This window comes from Empidonax traillii, unplaced genomic scaffold (assembly GCF_003031625.1).
Source record: "Empidonax traillii isolate 1590-97213 ecotype Southwest subspecies unplaced genomic scaffold, ASM303162v1 scaffold72:size2462915, whole genome shotgun sequence".
Lineage (NCBI taxonomy): Eukaryota > Metazoa > Chordata > Aves > Passeriformes > Tyrannidae > Empidonax > Empidonax traillii.
Window position 1 is genome coordinate 1,447,091 of NW_020955265.1, and position 20,283 is coordinate 1,467,373.

General features: G+C 35.0%; 1 protein-coding gene across 1 annotated transcript in view; it reads left to right on the forward strand.

The window, feature by feature from the left end:
• LAMA2 (laminin subunit alpha 2) overlaps window positions 1-20,283 on the forward strand; it is a 270,298-nt gene that overhangs the window by 64,062 nt on the left and 185,953 nt on the right. Inside the window, exons 10-11 of the mRNA XM_027880560.1 lie at window positions 2,289-2,429; window positions 3,861-4,038. Of these exons, the coding sequence (XP_027736361.1) occupies window positions 2,289-2,429; window positions 3,861-4,038 (319 nt within the window). The remainder of the gene's footprint in view (window positions 1-2,288; window positions 2,430-3,860; window positions 4,039-20,283) is intronic.

Consider the following 20,283-nt stretch of genomic DNA (forward strand, 5'->3'; position numbering starts at 1 on the left):
GCCTGCTCTGCAACTGCTCCCTCAAGGGCAGTGAGAATGATGACCCTTGCATAGGTCCCTGCATCTGCAAGGTATGGATATCAGGTTCTTCTGAGTCATAGAAAGATACTAATGATATTGAAAGATTGCAGTTAATACTCTCCTATCATACTACAGTATTCCAGTGTTCTACCTGGCTGTGTTAATATCTATGTTAATCACTTATGAACACTTAATCTTGGTCCTGTAAAGTCTTAGATTGCCTTCTGTCATCTCAGAACTCACTGCAATCAACCTATTTACCTAGGAGCCTGCTGCCAGTCCTACGAGTCCTTAGAAATGTAATGAAGGGTTACTTCTGAAGCCTATGAATCATTTGTTTCCAGCTTCCATCCTCATCTACTCAGAAACTATATGTTTACAGTATTATGGACTCTAAAACTAACCTGTAATGTGACTTCAAAAGAGAAAATGAAGTGAACTGATGATCTATTAAAACAAGAAAGTTGACTTTTAAGAGTAGTTAAAAACCAAAATACCTCTGTTCTGTAGCAAGAGTTTCTTAATTTCTAGGAAGAATATTTAGGAGTATTTTTCTCTGTGTGCCTTCACATACCTCCATCAAATTATATTTTGATATTATATTGAAATAAAAAACTTTTAAAAGCATGTGCATCCACTTCTTATAAAATACCTAGTTATCAAAAATGCTTTAGAAATGATTGTGCTCTTTAGGTCACAGTCTAGTAAATGACCATGAGCATGCTCAAAGGACAGCTTAGTGTACTGTGGATCAATTTTTCTGTGTTGCACTTGTGGGAATTTCCTTCCAGAATTTAATTAACAGAATTAGTCACAAATGAGAATTTGAAAATACTCACATTACATCCTTAAATACAGAAATGTACAAAAAAATGCTTCAATCTATAAAGCTCATGCTGTGGACACACATAAAGCTCTGTCACAAAGCTCTGTTTTGACAGCTGAATAGCACTGAAATCTACTCAGAGAATTAACCTTATCCTCACTTTATGTAACAGTCACATGCTCTCTGTCAGAAATAAAATCTGTCCATATCACATTTCTAATTACTTAGCCGTCAAGTCTAGAAGATCACAAAAGGGGTGCTTTCACAATATTCTGTCTCGAAACTGAGCTTTGATGAAGGTGTATTATGTTAAATAGAAGATAACTACTGCTTAATGATTCTTATAACATTATTTGTGTAAAGCCAAACTGATGATAGCACAATCAGATTAAAATGAACAAATAAGGAGTAGAGATAATTGTTCCTATCCCAGAGAGTTCTCATTATATACACTTTTTGCTCAGTGTTCATCTTTTGTCTTCTTTCTGCTCCTCTAATCCCTTTTTAAGTGCTTGTGGGAGAAAAATGATACCTTTTGCAGATAGCTGACATAAAGATACATATACATTTATTTTCACTAGCAATCTTCAAATTCAAATCAAAGCTGATTTTGGTCAAAGGGACACTGAAATCATCAGATTAGTTATGCTCCATATGAAGAATAAAGTGGGATGTCTGGGTAATAGCAGGTCTTAGGAAAAATGCTTCCCTTCTTTTAATCACATCTTTCAATTACCTATGATAAGATGTAAATCTGCTAAAGATAGCAGGACTTAATGTACAACATAAGCTTTCTATGAAAAATCTAAGTACCAGATGCTAAGTTTAGAATTCATGTGTATTTAGTGCCTGTCTTTTTACAGCAGAGGAGTTTGCAGACCTAGCTGCATGTCTGGCAAACACAGGTAGGTATGGAAAGAAGTTCAACCCTTTGAGCACTAGGAAATAGCCTGAATTCAGCTCTTAATTACAAAACCTGAAAAACTGATACACTGAGTTATCACTGTGATGAATGCTATGAACCTGTAGTTTGCATCAGTTGGATGTGTACAAATTTTATCAACCCTGCCTAAAAACTGTTATTGCTGAGGTTGTAATGTCGTGTCCCATACTTCCTTCCACTCTTGAGACTCTGAAGTGTAATAAACAAACAAACAAACAAATAAATAAATAAATAAGATTATTCCCTGAAATCAAGTATGTCCATTCATATAGAAGAAAAATTAAAACTCTTTTAATGTCCAAATTCCATTTCCTCTTATTTACGTGTGGTCATATTAGCTTTTATTGTGTAAAGGATTTGCTGCTAAACAAATAAGAAAGTTTTTCCTGTAAGTGTCTTTAGACTCATGTAATCTATACTCTCCTGAAGAGTAAAAAGCGAGCAATCTTGAGTTCTAATCTATGACAACTGAAGTAATATTCTAATGTGCATTTTCAGGAACATGTTGAAGGAGAAAACTGTGATCAGTGCAAACCAGGTTTCTTCAATCTTCAGCAAGATAATCCTGAAGGCTGTGAGGAATGTTTCTGCTCTGGGAAAACTAATACCTGCACACATTCTCACCTTACTTATGGAACTGTAAGAAAAATCATACTGTAGCAGTACATGTCACTGGTTTTGTGTTTTTCTGTGTTGTCACTGACCATTGTTACTAGGGTGAATATTATTAGAAAATACTGCATGTTTTTTTTATGCCCCCTATGACTTAATGATCCTTATGGGTCCCTTCCAGCTGGAGATATTTTATGATTCTATTCTATGATTCTATGATATGTTTCACTTATTCAAAGAAAAATGTTTACAATCTTTGTTTCTCCTTATGATAAAATTCTGAAATAGTGCAGTTAGAACAGTGAACAGCACAAAAAAGGCTAAAATAGTAAGAAGTGAAGCCATGTGCAAAACACGATCCTGGAATGTACATATGTAATCAGTCCTGAGTTAAATGCACAGTCTCCTTTCCAGATGATTATTAAATTTATAGACCTGAAATAACTAAGATTTTTGAAACACTAAATGTACAACACACAACTTAAGTAAGAAAAAATGAATGCCTTGCAGGGGGCGTTTTGAGAGCATTTCTTTTGCATACTACATTTCTAGGAAAGGATGTGAGAGGGAGATGAACCTGCTGTTCTTATTTGGGCTGTAGAAAAATGTCTTTCGCCTGCAAATATACTCTAAACTGTAAATTACTTCTCAAAGCTCAGACACTAATTCCACTGTAACAGATGTGTGCTACATATTCATGCCTGTAGATTGAGTCTGGGAAATGTGTTCCAGGTCTACTAGCTCCTAGTTTTGGTCATCTTGTTATGCTGGAAGGCTGCAAATAGCGTCATATATGCCTAGTGTTCTCATTTACATGCCAGCAACTTGAAAATTTTCCATCCCATGGCTGAGCTCATTTATTGTTCTGCTTGTATCTGGGCTCCAGAAGCCATCCTTGTATGACCAGTGTTTTCTTTGCTGATGATTCATTTCTAATTATGGGGTTTCAGGAATTTCAAGAAATTCAGTTTCCAGCTTTGCTTTGGCTTTATAAAAAGAATATATTTGAACTTGTAAGTTTTAAGGCTCTAGCATTACAAATTATTATAAATTATGCTGCTCCCAACAATCGGAAAATGTATATCCTATTGTCAGCTCATCTTCTGTACACTCCATGACTCATATTATTTATTGTAAACTTGCATAGTATTTGGAGATATTCTTGCACAATATGCTTGTGCTCCTCTCTCTGGAGCATTTGAAGCACACAATGTAAACATTAGCAGTTATTTCAAACTACTCAGAAGTTATAGCTCCCAGTCGCATACAATAAGAGAAATGTTTGCTCTTATTACTTTGTGTTCTCCAAACTGCCATTAAACCTAAGGTTTTTTTAAAAAATCCTGTTTGTTTTTTTTTTAAATGGACTATTGAGAGGCTGTGACTATTGAAATGACGCATGTCCTGATTCCTACTGTAAAGTGTTTTTATTTTTATTTTTTTTCCCTATCATTATAGATAGAAGACATGAATGGTTGGTATCTGACTGACTTACCAGGTCTCATCAGAGTTATCCCCAAGCAAAAGAGATTTGATGGACATCAGCAGCTGAGCATTGGCAATGTGGCTGCGCGAAAACTATTGCCACAGACTTACTACTGGAGCGCTCCCAGTTCTTACTTGGGCAACAAAGTAAGTGCAGATGGTACTTGCCTAAACAGTAATTTGATTTACTGAGGAAAAAAAGGTAAGGCTTTGAAGGAGGGTAGAACTGAGGGAAGATTAAGTTGGGTAAGTTCCTGGCCATTTGACCAGGAAAATTGCAAGCAGAAAGGAATCAGGCACGCGGAATATCCTTGTGAGGCAAAATGTTAAGTGGAGAAAATTAACTAAGTCTCTTTGACTTTAGCCCCTCTTTGGTTTCCTGCAGTCAGATCTTAGAGAAGTCTTGATTCTTCACAGCCATGTTTTTTTGAATGAATTAGCTGGTGATTCAGCTTGTCCTGTTCTTTTCTCACCTTGTCCTCAGTTTTGAAAATTAGCTCCCTCGTCGGCTTTTCAGAGATGTAAGTTGTGCATCAGATGTTGTGGGGGTGTGTTACAAAACTTTAATGTTTGGCAAGAAACTTGTGTGTGGGGAGCTCTCTGCCCTATAACTCAGAAAATGCTGTTGTGAGATTTCTGACAGTTCTAATGCATATATTTAAGTCTGCATATACCTAGTTGTGCATGTGCACACATATTCATGTCCTGCAGGTTAGTACCAAATCCACTATACTTTCATGAAAATCTCATTTTTCTCACAGAGTAGAGGACTGAATGAGTCTTAAATGTGAAAAAGGCTTAACAGCTTTCCATTTACTGTAATCCAGATTATGCTAAAACTTAGCAGAAATGCTAACATTAATGTATTTGAGCACATTTTTCTCTGTAGTCACTTCAGGCTAGCCAACCTCTTATTTATTTATTTCTTCCTATTGGCTGAAAATCAACATGACAGAAGGTAAGTGAGCATGTTGAAACTAAATATCATCATTCCGAAGAATTGGGCATCCTATTCACGTCTATAAATTGTTAAAGATAGTCAAGCTTGCTTAGTTGGGCAAGGGGGAGTTTCTTCTATAATCTTCCATGACTAGTGAACTTAACCTGAAATATGAACTAATACTTTTCCAGACAGAATTTCATCTTGCGTCTATTCAGTGAGCAAAATAATGGTAGGAATATGCACAAATTATTTGAACGTGAAAGATATTTTTTCAGTGTAATTTGGAGGTCCTTTGTGGTTACTGTCAAATATCGCTGTATGAATGAAGCAATTTGCCTTAATAACTGAAGCATATAAATTTTTGATACTACAATAACACTGAAAGCACTCAAATTACCACAGTACATCTTAACTGTCATGTTGCATCACGTAAACTATAGTGATAATGACATGCTTAGGCCAGAAGATTTATGCTGTAGAAAGGGAAGTGGAAGTAGAATACAGAGAGACCTTATTTGTAAACTCTATAAAATATTTCTTTAAATAGCTGAAACTGAATAAAACCAAATTACTGAATCTAGATAAAAACACCCTTTCTTGAGAAAATAACTGCTGGTTATAGAATAATTAGTATCTCAAAGCACGCAAACTTTCCTTAAGAATTTTTGTCTTAGAAAACAACTTAAGAAATCTTATATCAAGGTGCACACTTATAATTTATAAATCTTGTGCCACAGAAAACTGCTTTTCCTTTAAAATTATTGCTCTTAAAAAATACTCTCCAAAATAAGATGGAGTACCAAGAGGTATTAACCGTACTGCATTTCCTAGTTTTCAAATAGAGCTCAAAAACCTCAGATAAAATAATTCTTTAAATATAAAGATGGTGTGCTCTGCCCATGACTCCACATTGTTGACTGACATATATGTGCTGTTTGTTTTACATCCATCTCTACATGCTTCTTTTGGATGAAAAAACCATTATAAATAGGATGCCCCTGAGTGTACAGCCTTAAGCTTTTTCGTCTAAATCTGGATGACATTAGATAATGTGATACTGGTCTTCGACTGTGTCTTGAAGGAGACATTATAAATAACAAGAGGCTGTAGATGGGGCAGGATTCTTGTTTATGTCAGAGTGGGATAAGAACATGAGCAAATTATTTTAACATCACCATACCCTTTTAGTCTTCTAAATATGTGTACTGTTACCAGAATTCAAAACCTTGTCGTATAAATTCAGATAGTTTTTTAAAAAACCATATAATATGCGTTTGAACTGAAAAATTGAACACTGTTTTTGATGCAGAATATGTTTGGGAGTTATCTGGAGGAATTTAATTTCTAGAAGTAAAATATCTAGTGGATAATTTGAGAGAACAGATTTAAAATGACTAGGTATTAAGGTTTTAGTAGATATCATAAAACAGTTTATCTTCTTGCCTGCCTACCTTATCATAGCCTACGGAACTAAGGATTGCAGTAAAAAAGAGAACCTGTGGTCTGTTAGAGCTTCTAGTATCTGAAAAATCACATTATTCTATCAACTCTAATTACATCCTAGGTATTTGACAACCCTATTTGATTTTTGTTAGCAGTTTCCTAAATTGTTTTGACAATGGATCTGTAAGTTTATTTAAAACATGTGTCCATGCTAAAATATTTTATATATTTGTCTGAAAGTGATATGAGTTACAGTATGATAATGTTTGATCAGAACACGGAAAAGAAAGTATAAAATTAATAAATATTAGACACCCAACTCAGCAGGATGATGTGCAATGCTTGTTTCTTTAAAGTCAGCGTAGAAGGGTTAGGTGTGTGTGATATTTTGGAAGTCCAAAATTATGTATGTACTCTGCATCAAAAAGCAATTTGATAATTTGTATGATGAGTAGAACTCCCTTACAAGTAAACATGATATGCAACATATCTAAATGTGACACCCCTTCCCATCCCTCCCCGCCTCCCCCCCCCCCCCATGACACACACATGAGAGACCTTTGAGGCCACTTGAAATTCCATGAGGAAACATCCATCTTTGGTTACATGCTTTGTTTTCTTTCTGCAGCTGCAAATTTTATGTTCCTTTCTCTGCTAAGGGCCAGCTTTAAGGTGAATGTGGAGATTTACCCTGCCTTTTTCAGGTGGTTAGGGCATTGCCTTTGGCCAGCAGTTACAGGTTAATTCAGTCTTTAGGTGGAGTTTGTCTTAGAATTCAGGTCTCTGGACATTGTTAGATCTCAATATGCATCAGAAAATACATCCCCTCTAACTCGTTCATCTGGGTTTTGAGCAGATACTAATGCTGGTGTTACTCAGACTGCAAATAATACAATAGAAACAATAAAGCACTTCTTGTCAAAACCACTGTTTGCATACTGACAGACTTAGACTGAAAAGTTTCTTGCATCAAACCGTTTTCCAGGGGTCATTTAAATTAGTTGTACAGCACAACATTCAGTGTAAGTAAGGTTAGTGTAATATGGTCCTTCATGAAGTCTGAGAATGTTGAAAATTAAAGCAAAAGGTGTTTGAATGATAAGCTTTTCTATCTCTTGGAAAAGGTCTAGAACATCATGTTTGTCAAATCCACATCCTTAAAGGGTCCATGTGGTAGATACTGTTCTTTGACCTCTAGTTAAAACCAATACAATGGCTGAAAGTTTTGTGTAGAGTCTGTGCATACAGAATAGGAAGGGGATTTTTTTGACCCTGCCACTTCATTTATTTTGCCTGTTCTTTTATAATTAGTTGTGTAACCTATTTGCTGACTTACAGAAGTTATTGTTTCTTTGAGTCTACAAATGAAGATGCTGTAATAAACCTGTAGGCAATATGTGAAAACTTGAAAAATATGTCAGTCCTTTAAAAGTACTTTACGGTGGAAAATTAAAGATTGGGATAGAGGGAGCAGTTTGTTTTGTGACATATTATCTGTTGCAGACTGCCCAGACTATCTCGTAGGATTAAATATTGAATTATAATATAATCATAAACTAGGTCCTCATGGCTTTTATGTTTATTTCCTTCCATTTGTTTTCATTTCTTAGGCAATTCTGATACAAAAGGCAGAATAATGCAAAGCAAATTGTAGTCTATGGCTCCCAGGGGGAAGGAATGTAGCTGAAACCCAAAACATAAAGAAGCGTGAATAATAGAATAAGCAGCTGGAACTGAAATGCCAGGATCAATTGTCCTAAACTATACATCTAAACCCAGGAAGCCTCATCTAGTTTTGTCAAGGTTTCAGATCTCATGATTTTCCTGGTCAGATTGCATGATGGAGTTAGAAAGACCCACAACTCCTTTATTTTCGTGCCTGTCTCAAAAATGAAAACAATCTACATAACACCTTTTGGTATAAATGGATGGGATGCAAATTTAAATGTAGTTGGGAGCTACTTCTTTTTAACATCAGTTTGTTTTGAAATGAAGGGAGTGACCCAGCCTGCATAATTCCAACAGTCAGCTGTGTCTTAAATTCAGAGAATAGACTGATTTTTTTTAAAGCATGTGTCTGCATTCCTTTTATTGTCAGGGAAGTGAAGTGATGAAACTTAGGTGGGCTGATGTGATCTCCTTTTGTGTGCCTTGGTAAGAAAAGTCTTTCCTTCAGCTGGTTGTGACGACAGTTTAGGCTTTCAGTAGAAGATTTAATTCCCTAATGCATATGGATTGTCCAGGTTTAAGCAAACCACCCTTTAGTAACATAATGGTAGTGCTTGAAGTATCTGTTACATGCGTGAGGGATTTTTCCTCAGTGATGGTAAGTCCAGTACTTCATGATAAATTTGACTTTTTATACTGTCTCCGCAGAAAAGACTTTCAGCCCCAGATTTGAATGTTTAATAATGCACATCTCCAAGGTTGTAAAAGTAAATTGGAAATGGAGTAGGGAATTCTTGATTCTCCAGTATAAGGCATAATATAACAAAACCAATTTTATAGGGGCATTTAATGATTCTTAATATCTTGTAAATTAGAGTAGGATGAAATGTTAAGTTAAATGCATGTTATCCATATCTATAAAAGTAACATAATAGGCATCAGAGGTATGCAAGAAATCTCCATTCAGTGTAACACCCCTGAAGTTATTCACAGTTGTTGCAGATTCTCAGATTTTTTTGAATAATCTCAACAGGCAACACATGGCAGAAAATTAAAATGATTCATTTAAAGCTAAAGAAAAATACATTTTGTAAAGACAGCTACTTCAGTATCTTTTGTTTTTCATATTTGAATGCATTCTTCTAAGAACAAGATGGCTTAGTTTATTGGTATGTTTTTCATTTTTTTAACAAGTAAACCTTAAAATAATCTAAATAATGTTATTTTATTTTAAATGACAATCTAAATTGCCCTGACTGAAATTAAGTCACTGTGGAAAACAGACTCAGTCAACAGTATGAAGATGTCTTCAATTTATACCAAATGTACCGTTTATTTTATTAGCACTTACTTCACTATAGCTTCTAAAAATTGAGATAATAGGCAGATTCAGATATGGAAAGGATGAGATAAACAAAGCAGGCATACTAGGGAAGAGAAAAACATTTTAAAGATTTGAACCACATCTTACTGATGCTTTCTCTAAGTTTACTTAATTTGTATTACATGATTGAGTTTAGATTCTTTATTTTTCCTGAAATACTCTCTCGGCTTGGGACCATGAAATGGACAGGGATAGGTCTCTGCATTCTTTCACAGCTGTGGCTCACCAAATTTTGCTTGATCCCCAGTAAAAATTAAAACAATACTAGTACTGTCCTACTTGAGGATCAGCTACCCATGACTGTAAAGAACCACCAGGAGATAAGTAAATTTTGCACACTTTGTTCCTCGTTAATGCTTTTAATGATGTTTGGTTAGCCTGTTGGGACAGTTCAAGTACAGCCATTATTGAGATTACAAGGAAATTAAGGATGCCCTGTAGACTGTTACGGCCTCTTTGCACTTTGGAAATGAGTTGAAACAGGGCTCAGACTGTCTAGCTGAGTCCACTGACTGCAGTATTTCATGTATCCCATGTTAGATTTAATTTCTTTGTGCTAAAGTCATCTCACACTACTGTAGAAAAAGAGGAAATTTATTGTTGGTGAATTTATTTAATAAATCTCAAGTGTCCTTTGTGTTACCTGCTTACCAAGTCTGCCTTGAAGGCAAAGGTTTCAATCAATAGAGGCAGCTGAAAAATGGAGAAACAAGCAGGAAATAAAATAGTCTCACAAAAGAAGGGAAGTGAATGCTAGAGAGAGAACACTAAGGGGTGATAGGAAATAATGAAAAAGGAAGCAAATTGGGGAATATGCTTGCCAGATTGCAGTGCTTTATTCTTCCCATCTTTGGTCCCAAAAAACTAAAATACTGAAGGATCCAAAAAAGCAGCAGGAAAAGAGAAAAAGGTTTTGACTTGGAAAGAATTTATATATCTGGTGATTTGTACTGAGGGCTAATGAACGTGCAAAGAAGCGTGGTGATGATGATTCCCAAGCTAGAGACCCCTAAAATAAATGGTTACTTACGACTACAAAGGAAAAATTAAGTTTATGAAAGAGAGGATACATAGGTGTTTTGTTCCTCTTATATTTTATTCCCCTTATATATATGCGTCTGCATGCTCAATACCTCATCAGCAACAAAGTGCTTTGGAAACTATATTTAGAATTCCTTAGTGATCACAGGTTACCTGGATGTAAAGTATTTAATCAAGTTTTACTCACCTTGCCCAATCAGAGAGACTTTATAGTCCAAACATCTACTTCATATTGGGTTACACACGTGTGTGATGAAGGAATTTATGTCCATCTCCAAAAGGGTATACTTAAGTTCTAATCAATGGTCATTCTTCAAATATTGAGAGTCACAAAGAGATAGTGCTAGGTTTCGTTTCCAGATTTCCCTTTATGAATAATTGAGTTGCTATTTCAGTTTGATTTGCAGGCTTGCCCCCCCCAGCTCAAGTCAAATTTAAATGATTTACAAAATCTTGAAATAGAATAGAATTAAATTGTAGAGTTTATAACTAATTAGTAGCACTGCATGATGCCACTGAGCTTTAGTTTTGTGATTTTGTGCTGTTCAGCTTCTGCTTTCCACATCAAAAAAGCAGGATGCAGAAGGGCAGAAGTACTGAGAATCTGTGACAGTGCACAAGGCAAACAGCTTTTCACACAAACCATTTGTTGTACTTTCGATCTGTGCTTCTTTTTATTTTTTTTTTTTTTGAGTTTGACATGCTTAGTAGAATCTGACAATCTCAAAATTGTCTTGATATGCAGCTTCTCTTCTCTACAAGATGGATAAATGGCATTATTTTCATTTTACGTATTGGAATTAGCCTTGCTTTTCTATGTGTCTGTCTTTGGAAACTAAGTTTTGATGCCTAACTTGATTGACTAACTAGCCTGTGTCATCAAGAAGTTTTAAAACCAAACAAGTGTATCACAGGTGTCCAAATCCAAGTGCTAATCACCTGTGTACAGATGCAATTAAAAGGTATATGTGCGTGAATTTATGTGACTCATATTTAATTTTATGGGTGTCATGAATTTTTAATCAGTTCATGGGTCTGGGAGGCCTAATCCAACTAAATTTGTTGACAGCATTTTACCACTCTTTTCATTAACAAAAGGATTGTGTGTTTGTAAGGCAACATATTGGCAGGAGTCACTGATTTCTAATACACAGAGCTCCATTACTAACTAGAGTATAGAAGATGTAAAGGTGGGACAAATTCAATCAAGATATCATTGTTGAAAGAAAACCCAAACTGACATTCAAAATGTACACAAAATAATGCTTTTCAAATTTATTTTATATTTGTTTATGAGGAGCTGTAATCAGTTCCTTAACAAATTCTAATACAAATTAAATGAGTAATTTTGTAAATTCTGTACATTCTTGATGTTTTCATAATTGATTGGTGAGTAGTAGGGCCATTAACAGTGAGTGCTTTACAAACTCTGATTTTCAAAGGGTGATACTTACTAAATTCCCAGCAATCCAAAAAATGAGTATCAAAATTATCACTTTTGTATATTTCAGTTTAATGAGACAAAGACTGATGTGAACATATTTTAACTTCTGTAGTGTGTCTGGCTTTCTTCATAGTGGTGCATTTGGTGCTGCATTTTGCATTTGTGGCTAAAGCAGTGTTGGTAACACACCTGTCTTCTGGCTCTTGCTGAACAGAGCTTGCACAGTGTCAAGAGTTTCTCTTCAACCTTTCCCACTCATCCATAAGTCTTTTCACCTTCCTTGTATTTTCTCCCCATCCAGTGGGAGAGAGGAATAGGACAGTGAGAGAGTAGGGAGAGTTCAGTGAGTTTTTGGCTTCTGATCGGTGTCAATCCATGACAATAAAATTGGAAGTGATGGAGAAATAGAACCTTAAAGCCTTTCACAGTGCCACAATTGCAAAGGAAGTAAGTTTTCATTATGGCTGTGATATGCAGCCAAAGAATTGAACAATGAAAAGGTAACCAGAACTAACGAGAAAGTAGTACAATAGTGCTCAGAAGCTTGAGTTAGTTTTAACCTGTCTCTTTATAGAGTCATCATTCTAAACATATTGAGACTCATGCTTTGGTTTAATCTTTGAACAGAGAATGGAGCATCCTTTAAATTCTGTAGGTCCTGTTTCATGTAAACTATTCCATCTGTTTCATCTATCCTGACTGCTCTTTACCTGATCGGTCTGAATGGACTCACATTGCTTCGTTAAAGGCAAAATGAGCTCCATTGCTTTAGGTTCCTATTAAGTTTACGTACTGTAAATTGATCTTTAATAGAAGAGAATGATGGCAGAAGAGGTTTTATTTTCCAGAGACAGACTCCGGCTAACACTAAATTTCTCTAGAAAGTTGAAATTTTAAATATTCTGTAAGTTTCTAAAAGTAAGGATTACTCTAACTACAGAATGAATTTGCCTTCCTGGACCCAAGATACAAAAGGGTTAAGACCTCAATACTTGGCATATTGAAGGGATAATCATGTGTTAGAACCCCAATCTGAACTGCAATGAATTATTAAACAAGTGGTTTGTTGGATGATGGAATATTACCTTCAAAGCACTGCTCGTCTCCTTGAGGCATATCCAGAGCTAACTGCATTGAGCCAATTAGACTGACTGTCTCTTCAATGAGTTGTGACCTATCAATGGTAATAGCTTATTGTGATGATAAATGAACCCATCTCTCAAACTGAAGCCTGAGTACACACTTCAGCAGTTTCCCTGAATCATAGGGCCATTACCTATCAACTTCAGATTGACAGGAGCAACAGCAATGAGAGCAGATAGCATGCATGAGAAGACACAGATGATTGTTTTACCCGAATGAATATATTTACACTTATTTTTGATGAGGTTGTTTTGTGGTTTTCTTGGTTTTTTTAATGGGCCTGCTTTAACATTCCGTATTTTGCTAGCACATTTCTCACAGTATGTGCAGTACCACCCCTGTCTTCTGAGATGGCTGCATAAATTTCTGATTGGTATCTATGTAACTTTCCAGTTTCACAGGCACTCTGTGTTGTGATACAGGTTAGTCCTTTTTTTTTTCTAGTTGCAGGGGATGGTGTGTGTTTGGCCCTCTTAGCCTTATCAATTTATTTTCCAGAGGTAATCTCAGAAAAATAGGCAAGGTAAAAGAACTGTATCATTATTTTTCATTATTTTATTACAAGTTTTTAAAACCTCTAAGTATCAAATATCATGAAATACTTGGACACTTCCTGACCAGTTCCTTGGCTAGTTTAAATCTTTTTGGAGATGACAAAACTTTGCACAGTGAAGACAGTTATTTTAACAATTTAACAATTTCTATGTCAGTTTTCTTCTAGTTTTTTTGGTTATTGTTATGTTGAGGATTTCAAGTGTTTTTTATTAATTAAAAATAACAGTACCAGAGATACATACCTTCAATTTAGTGTCCTGAAAGAGAATTTTGATTATGACTCAATTTTTAAAATGAAATTACATAAGAGAAAGGGCTTTATATATTCCTAAACCATATCTCAGTTATCCAAAAGATAGCTATGGTCTGCTCCGAAGGTGTGGCCTGGAGTGAGTAGTTCTTTGAAAGAAAGACTTTAAGCTGTGCAACCAGCCAGACAGTGCAGCAATCCAATCTGTATCCACGCATCTCCTATATAGAAGGTTTCCTGCAGTGTATTGTGGTGAGCCATGCCTCACTGCAGTGCACACTCTACTATGCAGTTAATAAAGCAAAACTTACAATTCTAAGTTTGCTTTTCCATGAACTGGGTAGCTTGTTTGCAGAAATATTAATGGATATAAACACAGTGAATAGCAATGTATAGTTTCCCATCAATATTGTATCTTCTATGCTCCAGAAAAACCATAACAGAGTATTTCAGTTACTTTGAAGTTATTTGAAGCTCAGATGATCAAAGTATGTCACATTGTAGAGGAACTTTTTCTTCTTACATATTTTAAATTAAATGCAACAATACAGAGCCGTACATATCTCTAGTAATTTTTAATATTTGCCAAGTTAAAAAAAAAGATGGAAATGTAAAAAAAGGGAAATGAAAAAGAAAACTAATAGATCGGTATTCTGTTGCCATTAGCTATGGAGAGATTTCCTAGCTTAATAAACCTAGGCAGTCTAAACAAATAAAACTGGTCAACCAAAACTGCACTGTTTAACTTATGAAGTGGATTTGTCACAACAAATGCCTTTAACGCTAATCAAATAAATAGATACGGTTTAGTCAGCTGTGTCTTATTACTTGAATGTGTGAGCTAATTCTGTTTAGTCTGCTATGATGAAAAGTCCTTTTGAGAAAGAACTTCCTACAGTTTTGTTGCTGAGATTCATCTTATGTGATGTGCAGCCCAGTAAATATTTCTTCTCTCTCATAAGTGACGTATTAGTACAGTTTAGGTAGACGCACAAAAATCCAGTTTTGTCACTGTCCTTTGTCTTTTATTTTATGCCAAATATATGATATATACATATGCATTTAAATAAAAATAGCATTATACGTGTGTCTCATATGTTGAACAAAAATATGAATGTATAACACAAGAGATACAAAAGGATGAAAATAGTCACAGGAGATTAAAAACTTAAAAACATAAATATATGAATGATCAAGGGAACTTTTCTTTAAAAAACTCTCAAGCTTTAACATTAAAGCAGGCTGATAATTCTTCATTAAAATAGTGGTTTGGCTTTTTCTGCTATTCTTAAATATTCTATTAGAAGAATTGCAGTGAGATACTTTGTTTCAGATTTTGGAAAGTCTGAGCTTGTTTGATGTTAATGGACATTGAGCAACTGCAGTGTGCCTTTGAGGATATTTTACTCCAGTTATCTTCCTTTGTTTCTGAAAAGACACTGGCAGTAGTAGAAAAGTTCTAACATTTGGTAAAAAACTGGAGTTGTTTAGTCTGGAGAAAAGACTAGGCTCAGAGGGGACATTACTGCTCTCTATAACTACCTTAAAGGAGGATGCAAACAGGTGAAGATCAGTCTTTGCTCCCAGGTAACAAGCGATAGGACAAGAGGAAACAGCATGGAGTTGTGCTCAAGAAGGCTTAAATTAGATATTAGGAAACATATCTTTACTGAAAGAGTGGTCAACCATTAGAACAAACTGCCCAGGGAAGTGGTAGAATCACCATCCCTGTAAGTGTTCAAAAATGCTAAGATGTGATTAGAGATGTGGTTTAGTGGTAGAACTAGCAACATTACATTAATGAATGAACTCCAAGTCTTTTCCTAATGATTCTATGATAACTCAAAATCTCCTGTTTCCACCATGGGTGTGATAAAGTAGATGACCTTATCAGTAAATCAACCAGACTCAGTACTAAGCCTTCCCAGAACTGCATGAAACAAATTCTACTTGCAATATTCAAGGACAATAAGTGAGAGCTGAAAGATTTGGGAGAGGCAAAAGAACTCTCCAAATCTCAGAGTATCTCTTGTCTGTCTCTGCACTGTCTCAATTTCCAGTTACATAGAAGTGCATTCACCATTCAGAGGTGGCCTCATCAAAGTGTCAAACTTGTCTGAAAATGTGTGACACAACACAATTCTTAATTCTTTTCACAGAGTTGCAAATCTAATGTTTTTTCTAAAAGTTACTGACAAAAGTGAAATAAAATGAGAAAAAAAGCTTCCAAACTTTCAATGCAAGTTTTTGTAAGGAAAAAAAAAATTTATGAGGTTCACATTCTTTATTTAAAATAATGAAAGCAGCAGCTTTTCACCTCAGTTATATGTGAATATTTTTTCTGACTTCAGTTGCCTTCAATCTGCCATCTATATACTTGGCTTGCTATGAGAGTATTACTCTAGGCAAATATGAATAACTTAGCCTGAGCTACTTTTCCTGTAAATTGTTATTTAGCTTCTTTGTCTACTTTCTTTCCAGTACTCTGAAATTTTTTTTATGTATTTGCTCTTGAGAAGTAGGATAATTCTGGGCTATTATCTATGGATGTGTTGTACGGAGTTTAAACTTTGTTCTGATCACGTATTATTCGTTCCAAAATGAAAGCACTTTTGACTTCCTCTAAGGTTTTTACATGATAGGTTTTTTTGACTTCCTCTAAATGTTTTTGCATGATAGTTCTTTCAGGCTTGGCTAAATGCTGCATGTTCTGTTTAGAAAGTGGTTGTTCTATACATCTGTGAAATGTTTTATGACAAGCAGTGAAAGTAAAAACTTATAGTAGATCTATAAAAAAGTATTTTTTTTGGTTTGTTTTTTTTTTTTTTTCCCAAAAGATTTGTGGTAGTTTTAGCACAGAAAAATCTTATTTAAATTCTTATGTATCTTTCTTGTATGTATTTTGCACATTTTATTTTTGATTTCCATTTAAAATTTGCTAATTTACATCCACTTATGCATAAAAGATATTTAGAACTTGTAGCAATATTCTGCTCTGTGACAAAGCAGAAGACTGTATTTTTCAAGTAGAGAAATTTGGGCCATTTTGAATATATCCAGGGCTTTTTGAGTTGAAGATTACAGATTATTTACTTAGTAATGTTATGAATTTTTTCTTATGTTTGGATAGAAAGCATTAGTCAAAAGAGATTTTGATCTAACCTACTGAAGTCCTTCTGATATTTTTGCAATGCAAATTTAACTTCATATTCAAATACCAAAATCTGCAGAGAGCTGAAAAGCCATCTATAGCATTCTCTTTTTAGGTACAGGAGATTGTTCTGCGATGATCAGAACCATAGCAGAAGTAAGTGCAAAGTGACTACAGTCATCCATGGTTTTGAAAATGATGTCCCAGAGTTTCTTGCCTGTTAGCAATGTGCTGCTTTCTAGTGTGAGAAAGCCCAGTTTTCATAAATACAACAGCATGTGTGCTGCTGCTGCAACATTTCATAAAGCACTGAAAATTCTGCTTATTTTCTGAAATGTCTTCACTTTGCCTGATGAATATGGTGAATTTAAACTTACGATTCAGGATTTATTTTGCACTAGGTGGATAGTGACTATCACTTTACAATAAGTGGATGTTAATTAATGCTTGAATACAGCAGATATTATATTGAATAATGTGGATACAAATCCACATTATTAATGAAGAGATCCATCATAATGAGTATATTGCTGTCTGTCCTGAATTATGATGTAATTCTTATGGAAGGATAAATGGCATCCATTTAAAAACCTAATGGCTGTCATTATGGTCAGTGTTAAAACAATTAATACCAAATGACTGAGTAATAGGAGGGACACTAAAACTGAATTTTATTCATTAACTCTGTCAGTAAAAATGTGTAATCAGTATCACAGATTTTTGTACACAACCTAGTTAACTGCGAATGTGCTTTGAGCAATCTGGAACCTTCAGGAAAATTTGACCACTGGGGCAAAATGTTCTCAGCTACTTCAGGAGAATATATGTATTGAAAGTACAAAGAAAATAGCCTAACTATTTCCCAAAAGGCCATAAATATTTTCTTCTATGTACAAAGAAGCTTAAATAGAAATCCCAGCAGTGTGGCAATGGCAATTAAGCAAACATTTTGTAATTGGTGTACTTTATTATCCTGACTATGTGAACAGAAGTGTGAATACTTAGTGACTTGGAACTACCCTAAAAAGTGCATCTGCTTGATACAGCATTCAGCAGCCCATTAAAAGAAAAGATAAAAGCACCTCATAAGTCAGGTAGCTCCAACTAGGAGTCCATATTATGTTAATTGATCTCAAACTTCCCAAGGTTCTTACAGTTGTCCATAGGGCTGCTTTGTCATTGTAAGCTCTACAAGGGCTTCTAATAGTTTCTCTTTATTAATTAATAAGTGAACTTTTTTATTTATTCCTTGTTAGTTTTTGTGCCAACTCTCCCCAGGGAAATTCAAATGGCTGCAAGCTTTAGAAACAATTATGTTGTTAACAAATGGTCTAAAAATACCACATGATCACACTGAGTTCTTTTTTTTATGGAGGGAAAAAATGAAAAAGTGGAATTCAGAAGGGGACTGTAACTAGGAAGACTTTAGATGCATGCTTGTGTGTGATCTACTTCTCATCTGGCTGACTAGGAAGAAAATGAAGAGTAATTCTGTTGCAGAAGTATGTGTCATTTTTTAATTTTGTTAGAAAAGTATGTGCCATTTTTATGGGCTATTTCTTCTATCTCAGAATAGCTAAGGCAAAAACTCTCCCATTTGAACTCAATCTGTATTGAATATACTAACATATATTAGCTATCATATTTGAGATATTTGATCTGGATCTATATTATGTGTTCTGTTCTGTGAATCAGTACCAGGCATTTTACACTGGCTCTGAGGAAGAACTTTTATCTGCAATAGTGAAAGAAATGGAAGCACAATGTGTAATAAACTAGTAAAGTGCAAACAGGAGTCACGCTGCAGTTCTGAGAAGAAGAATTTGTCCTGAAAGGGAGATCATAGATTCAGGTTTATAACTACTCTTGCCAGTTTTATTTGGCTCCTCAGGGAAAACAGAGATATGGTAATACATTACCTTCCGAGTATGTAGCTATTATTACAATTACAAGGTGCCAAAAGAAAGGTTTATACTTCCAGTTCTTTACACAGAATTATAAACCACTTCTAGGGAAAGACAAAGTTTGAGAGTATAACAGTATCTAAGTTGTACCAGAGGAAAGTCCATCCAGCCCAGGAGCCTATTTAATCACAATGGCCAGCAAGTGCCAAGGGGAGAGTGTAAGAAGCTGATAAGGGTATAGTTATACTTCATCAGATGCTTTCCTAACCTCAAGCAACCTGTAGCCCACATACATATAAAGTGATGGAGGTGTCTTTGTATTTAATGGTCTTTATTCATCCTAACTGCACATTAAAACCTTTATCACATGAAATCTAGCAATAAATGAAGGTCTTGTTTGGGACAGCAAGTCTGGTTCTGTGGCAACCTGCTCCATGTCCTGCCCTCTACCATTGTTATTTAATTTTGAATTGTCCCTGAAAAATGGTTTGTATGGGAAAATCTAAGAGATCAAATTTTTTCCTGTCTAGCCCCAGTTACACTATTATTTCTTCTTTACTGCTTTAAGCAACTGTGTCCCTTTATGCTGGCTATTCAGGTAAGAGGCCCTGAGGCAAATTACTGTACTTTGTAAAGAAATTAAGATATGTGCCATGACGTCAAAACACAAACTATTGTGTTTGCTTCTCATCCATCACTTTATGCTGTAAATTGCTATCTGTCACATTTTGACACATCAGAAAGAAGATATTTTGTGATTATATTGTGGGAAAATCCTTTTAAATATCTGCTATTCAGGGATGAGTTATTTCTCTCTTCATATTATAAGCTGCTAATTATTTAAAACAGTTATGTCAGCAGTGATTAGAATATGTATGCCCTTGGTATTAATGCATTAAGAATTTTTAAACCTCTCTTTGATTCAGGTTAGTATCAAAATAAATGAAGAAACAACATATTGTTATCACTCTTCTAATTTATGTGATCGTATCACACACTACATTTTTGTACTGCAGTATATAAAAGAAGCGAGCCCTGGAAAATTATCTGAGCCAGTACTAAAATAGCTAAATAAGGTTTAAGAAGGGGAAGCAATAAATCAGATCAAATAGAATCTTAGGACGATACAGAAAAAAAAGAATTAGTGTAACTACTTTTCAAGACATATTCTTGTTTCTCTTGAGTGGGCCCACGCAAGAAAAATAGTGGTCCAAAAATGCCTTTCCCAGCTTAAGTTATCTCAGTTTTCTTACAGAAGTGATGTCAATACTTCATTCCACAAAACCTGATTTTTGCTAACCAAGAAAGTGAGTTTTGTGGGACAGTTAATTGTAGAAAAGTGTATGTGATGATGCCTTTTTACTTATCAGCTCTTCAGCTGTGATAGAGCTTGCCGTACTCCTTTAAAGATGTACCAATTCATAATATTTTGCAGGCTATCAACATCAGTCATGAGACAGAGAAGATGTA